Source organism: Dendropsophus ebraccatus, chromosome 10 (assembly GCF_027789765.1).
Source record: "Dendropsophus ebraccatus isolate aDenEbr1 chromosome 10, aDenEbr1.pat, whole genome shotgun sequence".
Lineage (NCBI taxonomy): Eukaryota > Metazoa > Chordata > Amphibia > Anura > Hylidae > Dendropsophus > Dendropsophus ebraccatus.
This window is the reverse complement of record NC_091463.1, coordinates 7,544,674-7,558,501: the sequence shown is the minus strand read 5'-3', so window position 1 is coordinate 7,558,501 and position 13,828 is coordinate 7,544,674. Positions and strand designations below refer to the sequence as shown.

General features: G+C 47.8%; 1 protein-coding gene across 1 annotated transcript; it reads right to left on the bottom strand.

Moving 5' to 3' along the window:
• Window positions 1–3,653: 3,653 nt before the first annotated feature.
• On the bottom strand, window positions 3,654–13,246 carry PHPT1 (phosphohistidine phosphatase 1). Its single transcript, XM_069985638.1, has 3 exons — window positions 13,050–13,246; window positions 4,985–5,112; window positions 3,654–4,177 (listed from the first exon to the last, which is right to left on the bottom strand). The coding sequence occupies exons 1-3, from the start codon at window positions 13,195–13,197 to the stop codon at window positions 4,085–4,087; spliced, it is 369 nt and encodes a 122-aa protein (XP_069841739.1). The 5' UTR covers window positions 13,198–13,246; the 3' UTR covers window positions 3,654–4,084.
• Window positions 13,247–13,828: the final 582 nt, after the last annotated feature.

Genomic DNA, 13,828 nt, shown 5'->3' with positions numbered 1-13,828 from the left:
CTGGATGTTTGAGCTGCTTGTGAGTTGCTCTTATTTCTCCAATATTCTCCCCTGATGACGTCACAAGATTGTGACAGAAACACGTTGGGAGGATTTGAGCTTAGATGACATGACGTTACAGACATCCTTATTCAACGCTTTGCAGACCTGGTTCTGTTCTTTGGATAGGTTTACCACGCACATACTACAGTAGCTATATCTATCTGGAGATGGTTTCATGTTTTTGGTGAATTTTATCTTCTGTAGTATTGTTACCTTTTAAGTCATTGCTACTTTTGATCTGTACTCTTATTGACATAGAAGTAATTTATTTTTAGTTGAGTGCACTATACATCATTATCCTTAATCTATGTTCAGCTGATCATTTGTTGCAATGTATCAGTGCAGGGAATCAGTATCAGCCTGGATTTGAGGCCTCTATATGATATTCTACTGTTCTACTGTAGAAATGTAGAAAAAGCAGAAGGAACAGAAGATAAGTAAGCAATGAGGCAGGTGTGACAGGTGGTGAACTCTAGATTAGTCATCTTAAACCTGTGACTCTCTATTTGTTGCAAGACTACAAATCCCAGCATGCCCTGACAGTGCCTAATATACATCAGAGCAGTGTTCCCAAAACTGTTGCAAAAGTACAACTTCTAGCATCCCTCACAGCTGCAGGGACACGCTGGGAGTTGTAGTTTTACAATGGCTGGGGAGCCCCAGGTTGGGGGAACACTTATGTAGATCAATGTAGTTCAATAGAGGGTTAACTTGTGGCCGAGTGATATCTCAGAGGTAAAACCTGCATACAGCGCACATCGTGACCGGCTTGTGAAATCCGCCATGACTGACAGTGTGCACATTACATCTGACCTTAGCACCAGCCTTTGCTGATCGCAGCTATTAAGCCATAAAGCCATAAGAATTTATGATCCGGCCATGAGAGACTAGTACAACATAAACCCCCATCGCCACATACCTGCAAAACATGGGGCCCATTCACACAGAGGACCAACAACACACAGATAGGGGAGAGTAACCACAGCCACCCACACAGGTGCTAGGACCGGGATAGGGGGAACCTGGGGCTCTCCAGCTGTTACAAAACTACAACTCCCATCATGGTTGGATAGCTAAAGCTTTGGCAGTCCATTCATCATGGGAGTTGTAGTTTTGCAACAGCTGGAGAGCCACAGTTCCCTACCCCTGTAGGACATTGTAGAGGCTGTAGGCAGCGGCAAGTTGATGCTTCTGTTATCTGGCACTACTATGAGGGTGTTCTGATATACAGCGCTATTACACTTGTCACTTATGCTGTTTCACCTTCTATATATTAGGCAGTAGGGGCCCATGGCATTTTGCTGCAGGGCCCAGGTATTACAGTATGTCAGTAAGGTCAGGACAGCCGAAACAGAACAACAGAGTACCCAGCAGCACTAAGTATTTCAGGAGAGTGTTGGCCATGTGGGAAGCCATAACTAGAGATGAGCGCAACTTAAGTTATAGGTTGTATCTACATTTTCCAGGACTCCCTAGGGCGGCATCCAACATCTTCAGCCACCGGTAATCAAATGCTGAACTATCAGGCCGGACAGAACCCAAGCAGGCTCGAGTTGTGCTCATCTTTAGTCATTATATATTTATTACACACACACACACACAGTGGCACCTCGGCTCTCAAACAATATTTCCAAGGAAAGTTTGCTTCAGAACTTAAACACTTGCTGGGTTCTCAAACACTTTTTCAGCAATTGGTCTTGAAGCCTTGTGTAAGAGCGCTCTGACACTCATCACAGATGGCAGAGAGACACTGACAGGTGATGCTGGTGTCACGGTGTGGCCGCACTGCTTTGTGCTCCCTGTTATCTGCCACCTGCCCGAGTCCTCCCCTCCACTGTATTGTCTGTACCGGTTGGCTCTTCCTGCTGAAGCTATGGACCTGCACTATAAAGAATGAGGTGTGAGGACCCCTGTTTGCACCATGTATACTACTGTACTGTAGTGATTAAACTGTACTTTTTTCATTGAAACACACAGGTACAGTAGTTGTTATTGGTAGATACTGGAACCAATTAAACACATTTACATTACTACTTCTGGGGAAAAACTGCTCAGTTCTCAACCAACCTGCCAGAATGGATTGTGGCTGAGAACAGAGGTAACACTGCATGTGTATGTATATGTGTCTGTGTGTATATGAACCCTGCCACATCACGTGATTGGTATTTTTGTACAACGGCCAGGATTATTATGAAAATATATGCTACCTTGCCATCTATGGGATCCATAGTATACACTCCGTCCGGGATCCCTAGCGGCGCCGAAAACAACTGATGTCAGCTTTCTGCGGCCGCTATTCATAGCGTGCAGTGAAGAGTTCTGATGTGGGCGCGCACGGATGCGCCCGCATCAGAACTCTGAGGCTGCAAAGATCATCCGGACGGTACAGCAGTATCAGCTAGGATGATCTTTTCAGAGACCGGCCGTTCCGTGACCCGACCGGGTCATAGAACGGCCGGTCTCTTACATAGTGTGAACATAGCCCTGTACAATCCCCTTAGGGGGCATTCCCACATTCTCTCATTGCAGTCCATAATGCAGAACTCCTGGCACCATGATACGTGAAACCCTTTAAATATTTGCACTCCTGTGCTGACCCGCTGTGACTAACCTGATATCCATGCCTGACTATATACAGTATCCTATACACAGGAAATGTAACTAATATGGAAAACCTGAGATATCACTTCCTCACCGGCTCTCGCTGCCTTCACATATGCTGCTCCCTGGCAAAGCCCTCACCTCCGGAGTCTCAGTCCAGAAAGACGGTGGGAGATTTCCTAGCAGCTGCCGATGTGCTGACCCCAGCCTCAGACCACCGCTACAGAGCTGTAAATACACACTGACATGACACAGACCAGGATTAATACAGAGATGTCACAGCCAAAGGGCGACACAGTCCTGAAGAACGAGGACCAGGACCCTGCCAACGCTTTGTATATTTGCCTTGTTTCGTAGATTCTACAATATTACACAACCAGAGTGTTCAGCATTCTACCCGGTATAGCTTTAGATAAGAATAAGGAAAAATGCAACGTCACATCACTACAAGAATGGTAAAGACTAGAGATGAGCGGAGTTACAGTTTTATCAGCCGGCTGCCTTTGAAGTCCGTGTCTTTCTACTTCAGGTGCCTGGAAAAGCTGGATCTGGGAAAAGTTTCCCAGGACTGGATCTTGCTTTTCCAGGCACCCAGAGGACAGCGCCCAAAGGCAGCCGGCTGATAACACTGTAAATTTACTCATCTTTAGTAAAAGACCTATTACCTATTAGTAGAGCCCTATTACATGGCCCCATATTACAGGAGAAAACGAGCGCCAATCTGTCATGTCAGTGCCCACTCGCCATCTCTGCAATTACATGCACCAACAGAGAGCGATGAGGAGTGGTGGGGCCGCTTAGGGTGGCCCAGAGAAGATAGAGGCAGTCTGCGTTGTGCCGACGTTGAGCATTTCAGTTGATCATTGCCTACCAATCACACTAAGCGATTACCGGACGATAATGGCTTGGCATCATAGAGCCTTTACTCAGCAGGATATGCAGAGATACAGCCATAGGTGGAGTTCTCCTTTAATTCAGGCAGCACACAGTAATGACAATACGCCACAAGGTCACATTACCAGCACATTCATTTATTTACATAGGACTTCAGCAAAAGGCAGAGACCAGACATGGGCCTGCTGCGATAAGGGAACACACATCAGGTGTCGGTGGGGTGGCAGGAGGAGCCGGTTTGGTGACAAATCTTCTTACACTTGCCCCTCTCTATTAGAGACACAGTGCAGCTGGAGCAGCTGTCCTCATCATCAGAGCCGCCGTGTATCTAGTGCGGGTTGTAGAGAAGAGACAGGCCTGGTAGCAATGGATGACATCACTATGGCGCTGCGCTAATCTATCACATAGTAGTCAGCACCGCCACAGTCCCACGTTAATGACAAACCTATATTTCTCCTTAGTTAATACAATGCTGCCCTCTTATGGTGGACAGGCAGTAAGCCAGCGTCCTGTTCCATACGGTCTGGTTGCGGTGTGGTCGCGCTCTTCAGTAACCCTCATCTGACCAGGTCACTTCATAGTCGGGATATTTGGTTTTTATCAGCTCCATGGTTGATGCGTGTCGGGCCCGGCCAAAACCCTGCAGGGAAAACGAGAGAGAATCTCACATACTGATCCACGTCCCAGGGAGCGAGGGGGGGGTCAGGAATTCACCCACGTAAGGCACCCCCCCCCCCCTCCTCCCCCAGGATCTGCACATTCATCTCAGAGGCAGCACTTGTTCCAAGCAACCGTCCGGTTTTCATTTTCCTTGCCTTTAACTTTAGGTCACATCATCATTTTAAGACGCCCCTCCCCAAACAATACTGCAAAGGGGCAAATACATAAGCAGCAACCCCATAAGCCTCATACACTGCAGGGATCATCCACCCTCACAGGGTATGATAGTGGGGATGTAAGAGGGTATGAGGGGCATTACGGGAGCCATTCCTGGTCCTTGTCATCACCACCAACCTATCCAGCACAGGGAGCCCCGGCAGGGTTGAGGGACTGCCCCCTGCTGCCACGGTACTGCTGGATGGCTGCCGGTGACCCTCAGGAGTCCACGGGGGCCAGTAAGGAGACCGTCACTGTGGTAGTTATGCTCAGCACAGGCCAGAGGGGGCGCTAAATGACTCAGGGTCTCTTCTCACAGGCCCAACACTACCTACAATACAATGCTTTGAGGTGGTTATCTGTGGCAAAACTACAATCCCCAGCATGCCCAGGAAGCCAACACCTGTCTGATACTGAGAGATGACCTCCTCCACCACCGCAGTCAGCGCTCACAGACAGGGAGACAGTGGGACAGCTCTGCCCACCAGCTTGCTGACTGTTCCCATAGAGGTCACATAGTGAGCGCAGCTCTGGAGCATCATACAGCAGTGTAACCCCGGGGGCACATTACCACAGAGTAGCCATAGATGTGGATCTTGCTGCTGCTGCTGGCGTGGTTGATGCGGCCTCCTCCCAGACACTCGCAGTCGTACATCCCGTCCTTCTCTATCTCAGCTGCCGCCTTGTCGTAGATATCAGCTGCAGAGAGAAGCAATGGTGGTCAACAAAGTGGGGACCCCCAACCGCTGAGACCTGCGCATAACTACAGGACCCCCAACCCCTGCGTATAACTACAGGAGCTGCGAGAAAGCACGTGACGTGCGAAACAGCTGTCGCTCATTTTGTTTTATCCACTTCATGTTACCTGTGTTGGTGATGAAATAAAGTTACAAGATTTTTTGCTACATGGTGAGTGCCACATTTATTATCTTGGAGAAGCTATATGTATAACTACAGGACCCCCAGTGTAAGGCCCGCTGCTCAGCACTGTATTATAGCTGCTCCTCTATGGAGCCCCCCCCCCGCTCAGCACACCTCTAGGACCCCCGTCCCCCCGAACATCCCTATAGGACCCCCGCCGCTCAGCACACCTCTATGGGACCCCCATCTCTCCCTACACCTCTATAGGACCCCCCACCCTTCCGTACACCTCTATGGAGCCCCTCCCTACACCTCTATAGGCCCTCACCCCTATTATATAGGACCCCTCCTCATCCCTTACATTACTATTATACAGGACCCCCCCCCCCTCATCCCTTACATTACTATTATACAGGACCCCCCCCCCCTCCTCATCCCTTACATTACTATTATACAGGACCCCCCCTCATCCCTTACATTACTATTATACAGGACCCCCCCTCATCCCTTACATTACTATTATACAGGACCCCCCCTCCTCATCCCTTACATTACAATTATACAGGACCCCTCCTCATCCCTTACATTACTATTATACAGGACCCCCCCCCCCTCATCCCTTACATTACTATTATACAGGACCCCCCCCTCCTCATCCCTTACATTACTATTATACAGGACCCCCCCCTCATCCCTTACATTACTATTATACAGGAGACCCCCCCCTCATCCCTTACATTACTATTATACAGGACCCCCCCCCCTCATCCCTTACATTACTATTATCAGGAGACCCCCCCCCCCCATCCCTTACATTACTATTATACAGGACCCCTCATCCCTTAGCATTACTATTATACAGACCCCCCTCATCCCTTACATTACTATATACAGGCCCCCCCCCCTCAGCCCTTACATTACTATTATACGGACGCCCCCCCCTCATCCTTACAATTATATTATACAGGACCCCCCCGCTACATCCTTACATTACTATTATACAGGACCCCCCCTCATCCCCTTTACATTACTATTATACAGGAACCCACCCCCTCCTCATCCCTTACATTACTATTATACAGGACCCCCCCCCCCTCCTCATCCCTTACATTACTATTATACAGGACCCCTCCTCATCCCTTACATTACTATTATACAGGACCCCCCCCTCATCCCTTACATTACTATTATACAGGACCCCTCCTCATCCCTTACATTACTATTATACAGGACCTCCCTCCTCATCCCTTACATTACTATTATACAGGACCCCCCCCCTCATCCCTTACATTACTATTATACAGGACCCCCCCCTCATCCCTTACATTACTATTATACAGGACCCCTCCTCATCCCTTACATTACTATTACACAGGACCCCTCCTCATCCCTTACATTACAATTATACAGGACCCCCCCTCATCCCTTACATTACTATTATACAGGACCCCCCCCCCCCTCATCCCTTACATTACTATTATACAGGACCCCCCCCCTCATCCCTTACATTACTATTATACAGGACCCCCCCCCCTCATCCCTTACATTACTATTATACAGGACCCCTCCTCATCCCTTACATTACTATTATACAAGACCCCTCCTCATCCCTTACATTACTATTATACAGGACCCCCCCCCCCTCTCATCCCTTACATTACTATTATACAGGACCCCCCCTCATCCCTTACATTACTATTATACAGGACCCCCCCCCTCATCCCTTACATTACTATTATACAGGACCCCCCCCCTCATCCCTTACATTACTATTATACAGGACCCCTCCTCATCCCTTACATTACTATTATACAGGACCCCCCCTCATCCCTTACATTACTATTATACAGGACCCCCCTCATCCCTTACATTACTATTATACAGGACCCCTCCCTCATCCCTTACATTACTATTATACAGGACCCCTCCCCCCTCATCCCTTACATTACTATTATACAGGACCCCCCCTCATCCCTTACATTACTATTATACAGGACCCTCCCTCATCCCTTACATTACTATTATACAGGACCCCTCCTCATCCCTTACATTACTATTATACAAGACCCCTCCTCATCCCTTACATTACTATTATACAGGCCCCCCCCCTCATCCCTTACATTACTATTATACAGGACCCCCCCTCATACCTTACATTACTATTATACAGGACCCCTCCCCCTCATCCCTTACATTACTATTATACAGGACCCCCCCTCATCCCTTACATTACTATTATACAGGACCCCCCCCCCCTAATCCCTTACATTACTATTATACAGGACCCCTCCTCATCCTTACATTACTATTATACAGGACCCCCTCCTCATCCCTTACATTACTATTATACAGGACCCCTCCTCATCCCTTACATTACTATTATACAGGACCCCCCCCCCCCTCATCCCTTACATTACTATTATACAGGACTCCCCCCCCCCTCATCCCTTACATTACTATTATACAGGACCCCCCCTCATCCCTTACATTACTATTATACAGGACCCCTCCCCCTCATCCCTTACATTACTATTATACAGGACCCCCCCCCCTCATCCCTTACATTACTATTATACAGGACCCCTCCCCCTCATCCCTTACATTACTATTATACAGGACCCCCCCCCTCATCCCTTACATTACTATTATACAGGACCCCTCCTCATCCCTTACATTACTATTATACAGGACCCCCCCCCTCATCCCTTACATTACTATTATACAGGAGACCCCCCCCCTCATCCCTTACATTACTATTATACAGGAGACCCCCCCCTCATCCCTTACATTACTATTATACAGGACTCCCCCCCCCCCCTCATCCCTTACATTACTATTATACAGGAGACCCCCCCCCCCTCATCCCTTACATTACTATTATACAGGACCCCTCCTCATCCCTTACATTACTATTATACAGGACTCCCCCCCCCCCCCCTCATCCCTTACATTACTATTATACAGGACTCCTCCTCCTCATCCCTTACATTACTATTATACAGGACTCCCCCCCCCTCATCCCTTACATTACTATTATACAGGACCCCCCCCCCCCTCCTCATCCCTTACATTACTATTATACAGGACCCCTCCTCATCCCTTACATTACTATTATACAGGACCCCCCCTCATCCCTTACATTACTATTATACAGGACCCCCCCCCCCTCATCCCTTACATTACTATTATACAGGACCCCTCCTCCTCATCCCTTACATTACTATTATACAGGACCCCCCCCCCTCATCCCTTACATTACTATTATACAGGACCCCCCCCTCCTCATCCCTTACATTACTATTATACAGGACCCCTCCTCCTCATCCCTTACATTACTATTATACAGGACCCTCCCTCACCCCTTACATTACTATTATACAGGACCCCTCCTCATCCCTTACATTACTATTATACAGGAGACCCCCTCATCCCTTACATTACTATTATACAGGAGACCCCCTCATCCCTTACATTACTATTATACAGGACCCCTCCTCATCCCTTACATTACTATTATACAGGACCCCCCCTCACCCCTTACATTACTATTATACAGGACCCCTCCTCATCCCTTACATTACTATTATACAGGACCCCCCCTCATCCCTTACATTACTATTATACAGGACCCCTCCTCCTCATCCCTTACATTACTATTATACAGGAGACCCCCCCCCCTCATCCCTTACATTACTATTATACAGGAACCCCCCCCCCCCCCCTCATCCCTTACATTACTATTATACAGGACCCCCCTCATCCCTTACATTACTATTATACAGGACCCCTCCTCATCCCTTACATTACTATTATACAGGACCCCCCCTCATCCCTTACATTACTATTATACAGGACCCCTCCTCATCCCTTACATTACTATTATACAGGACCCCCCCTCATCCCTTACATTACTATTATACAGGACCCCTCATCCCTTACATTACTATTATACAGGCCCCCCCCTCATCCCTTACATTACTATTATACAGGACCCCCCTCATCCCTTACATTACTATTATACAGGACCCCTCCTCATCCCTTACATTACTATTATACAGGACCCCTCCTCATCCCTTACATTACTATTATACAGGACCCCCCCCTCATCCCTTACATTACTATTATACAGGACCCCCCCCCCCCTCATCCCTTACATTACTATTATACAGGACCCCTCCTCATCCCTTACATTACTATTATACAGGACCCCCCTCCTCATCCCTTACATTACTATTATACAGGACCCCTCCTCATCCCTTACATTACTATTATACAGGACCCCCCCCCCCCTCATCCCTTACATTACTATTATACAGGACCCCCCCCCTCATCCCTTACATTACTATTATACAGGACCCCCCCTCATCCCTTACATTACTATTATACAGGACCCCTCCTCATCCCTTACATTACTATTATACAGGACCCCTCATCCCTTACATTACTATTATACAGGACCCCCCCCCCCCCTCATCCCTTACATTACTATTATACAGGACCCCTCCTCATCCCTTACATTACTATTATACAGGACCCCCCCCTCATCCCTTACATTACTATTATACAGGACCCCTCCTCATCCCTTACATTACTATTATACAGGACCCCCCCCCCTCCCCTCATCCCTTACATTACTATTATACAGGACCCCCCCCCCCCTCATCGCCTTACATTACTATTATACAGGACCCCCCCCCCCCTCATCCTTACATTACTATTATACAGGACCCCCCCCCTCATCCCTACATTACTTATTATACAGGACCCCCCCTCCTCATCCCTTACATTACTATTATACAGGACCCCCCCCCTCATCCCTTACATTACTATTATACAGGACCCCCCCCCCCCCTCATCCCTTACATTACTATTATACAGGACCCCCCCTCATCCCTTACATTACTATTATACAGGACCCCCCCCCCTCATCCATTACATTACTATTTATACAGGACCCCCCCCCCGTCATCCCTTACATTACTATTATACAGGACCCCCTCCTCATCCCTTACATTACTATTATACAGGACCCCCTCATCCTTACATTACTATTATACAGGACCCCCCCCCTCATCCCTTACATTACTATTATACAGGACCCCCCTCCTCATCCCTTACATTACTATTATACAGGAGACACCCCCCCCCCACCTCATCCCTTACATTACTATTATACAGGAGACCCCCCCCTCATCCCTTACATTACTATTATACAGGACTCCCCCCCCCCCTCATCCCTTACATTACTATTATACAGGACTCCTCCTCCTCATCCCTTACATTACTATTATACAGGAGACCCCCCCCCCTCATCCCTTACATTACTATTATACAGGACCCCCCCCTCATCCCTTACATTACTATTATACAGGACCCCTCCTCATCCCTTACATTACTATTATACAGGACCCCTCCCTCATCCCTTACATTACTATTATACAGGACCCCCCCTCATCCCTTACATTACTATTATACAGGACCCCCTCCTCATCCCTTCCATTACTATTATACAGGACCCCCCCCCCCTCATCCCTTACATTACTATTATACAGGACCCCTCCTCATCCCTTACATTACTATTATACAGGACCCCTCCTCATCCCTTACATTACTATTATACAGGACCCCCCCTCCTCATCCCTTACATTACTATTATACAGGACCCCCTCCTCATCCCTTACATTACTATTATACAGGACCCCCTCCTCATCCCTTACATTACTATTATACAGGACCCCCCCTCCTCATCCCTTACATTACTATTATACAGGACCCCCCCTCATCCCTTACATTACTATTATACAGGACCCCCCCCCCTCATCCCTTACATTACTATTATACAGGACCCCCTCCTCATCCCTTACATTACTATTATACAGGACCCCCCCCCCTCCTCATCCCTTACATTACTATTATACAGGACCCCCCCCTCATCCCTTACATTACTATTATACAGGACCCCCCCCCCCCTCATCCCTTACATTACTATTATACAGGACTCCTCCTCCTCATCCCTTACATTACTATTATACAGGACACCCCCCCCCCCCCCTCATCCCTTACATTACTATTATACAGGACCCCCCCCCTCATCCCTTACATTACTATTATACAGGACCCCTCCTCATCCCTTACATTACTATTATACAGGACCCCTCCTCATCCCTTACATTACTATTATACACGACCCCCCCCCCTCATCCCTTACATTACTATTATACAGGACCCCCCCCCCCCCTCATCCCTTACATTACTATTATACAAGACCCCTCCTCATCCCTTACATTACTATTATACAGGCCCCCCCCCCTCATCCCTTACATTACTATTATACAGGACCCCCCCCTCATCCCTTACATTACTATTATACAGGACCCCCCCCCCCCTCATCCCTTACATTACTATTATACAGGACTCCCCCCTCCTCATCCCTTACATTACTATTATACAGGACCCCCCCTCATCCCTTACATTACTATTATACAGGACCCCCCCCCCATCCCTTACATTACTATTATACAGGACCCCCCCTCATCCCTCACCCCTATTATACAGGACCCCCCTCATCCCTTACATTACTATTATACAGGACCCCCCCTCATCCCTTACATTACTATTATACAGGACCCCCCCCCCCTCATCCCTTACATTACTATTATACAGGACCCCTCCTCATCCCTTACATTACTATTATACAGGACCCCCCCCCCCTCATCCCTTACATTACTATTATACAGGACCCCTCCTCATCCCTTACATTACTATTATACAGGACCCCCTCCTCATCCCTTACATTACTATTATACAGGACTCCCCCCTCCTCATCCCTTACATTACTATTATACAGGACCCCCCCCTCATCCCTTACATTACTATTATACAGGACCCCCCCCCATCCCTTACATTACTATTATACAGGACCCCCCCTCATCCCTCACCCCTATTATACAGGACCCCCCTCATCCCTTACATTACTATTATACAGGACCCCCCCCCTCATCCCTTACATTACTATTATACAGGACCCCTCCTCATCCCTTACATTACTATTATACAGGACCCCCCCCCCTCATCCCTTACATTACTATTATACAGGACCCCCCCCCCCTCATCCCTTACATTACTATTATACAGGACCCCCCCCCCTCATCCCTTACATTACTATTATACAGGACCCCTCCTCATCCCTTACATTACTATTATACAGGACCCCTCCTCATCCCTTACATTACTATTATACAGGACCCCCCCTCATCCCTTACATTACTATTATACAGGACCCCTCCTCATCCCTTACATTACTATTATACAGGACCCCCTCCTCATCCCTTACATTACTATTATACAGGACCCCTCCTCATCCCTTACATTACTATTATACAGGACCCCCTCCTCATCCCTTACATTACTATTATACAGGACCCCCCCCCCCCTCATCCCTTACATTACTATTATACAGGACCCCCCCCCCTCATCCCTTACATTACTATTATACAGGACCCCCCCCCTCATCCCTTACATTACTATTATACAGGACCCCCCTCATCCCTTACATTACTATTATACAGGACCCCCCCCCATCCCTTACATCCCTCATTATTACACTAGAGGCTCCTGTTTCCCCATACACCTGCGGTACCGCCACTGTAATCCCCCTGTCTGCACTGCGCTCTATGACCAGCAGGTGGTGGTAGTGACGTAATTCTGTAAGCTGGGGCGGGGCGTCCTGTCACGTACAGTCAGGCATCCCTGTCACACATGGCGGCCCCGCTCACCGTGGTACTCCGCCCAGCCGTAGCCCCGCACAATGTCTTTGTACTCGTCCGGTCCCTCCTTCACATTGACGCGGATCAGCACGTACTTGAATACCCCGTCCGGGTCTATATCTACCACAGGAATCCGCGCCAGACCCTGCACCGCCATCTTCTGTCAGAGAAAGAGCGACAGCCAATCAGCTTTCATCCCGCCCTCTCTCGCCGCTCAGCCAATGAGAAATTAGAACAGAGTAATGAGCGTTACGGGTGCTACGTCATTTACTGTGACAGTAACCATGGAGACGTGTTGTGCAGATGTGCAGTCACATTATAACTATGAATTATATATAAAGTTATTATGAATAAATTATTGTTATAAATTATATGTTTTAAATACTTCATTGTGAGATAGAAACTACATGGTAAAACATTTAGGAGCTTATGTAGACCCTGTGAACGCCTTAAAGGGATTATCCAGGATTGCAAAAAGCCCAGATACTTTCTTGCAAAAAAAATCCGCCCTTGTCCTCAGGTTGTGTGTGGTATTACAATTCACCTCCATTCACATGAAACTGAGCTGCAAAACCCCACACCCAACCTGAGGACAAGAGTGGCGCTGCTTCTGAAAGAAAGCCGCCATGTTTTATAAACCTGGATAATCCCTTTAAATGGCCCATTTTTATGTTGCTTATTATGGAAGTATATAGTTTCTAACATTAAGTCTGTTCATTTAAGCTGCACCTTTGGGACCACCCATATAACCATCCAGGAACCCCTCGAAATGTTAAACATGGCTGTGA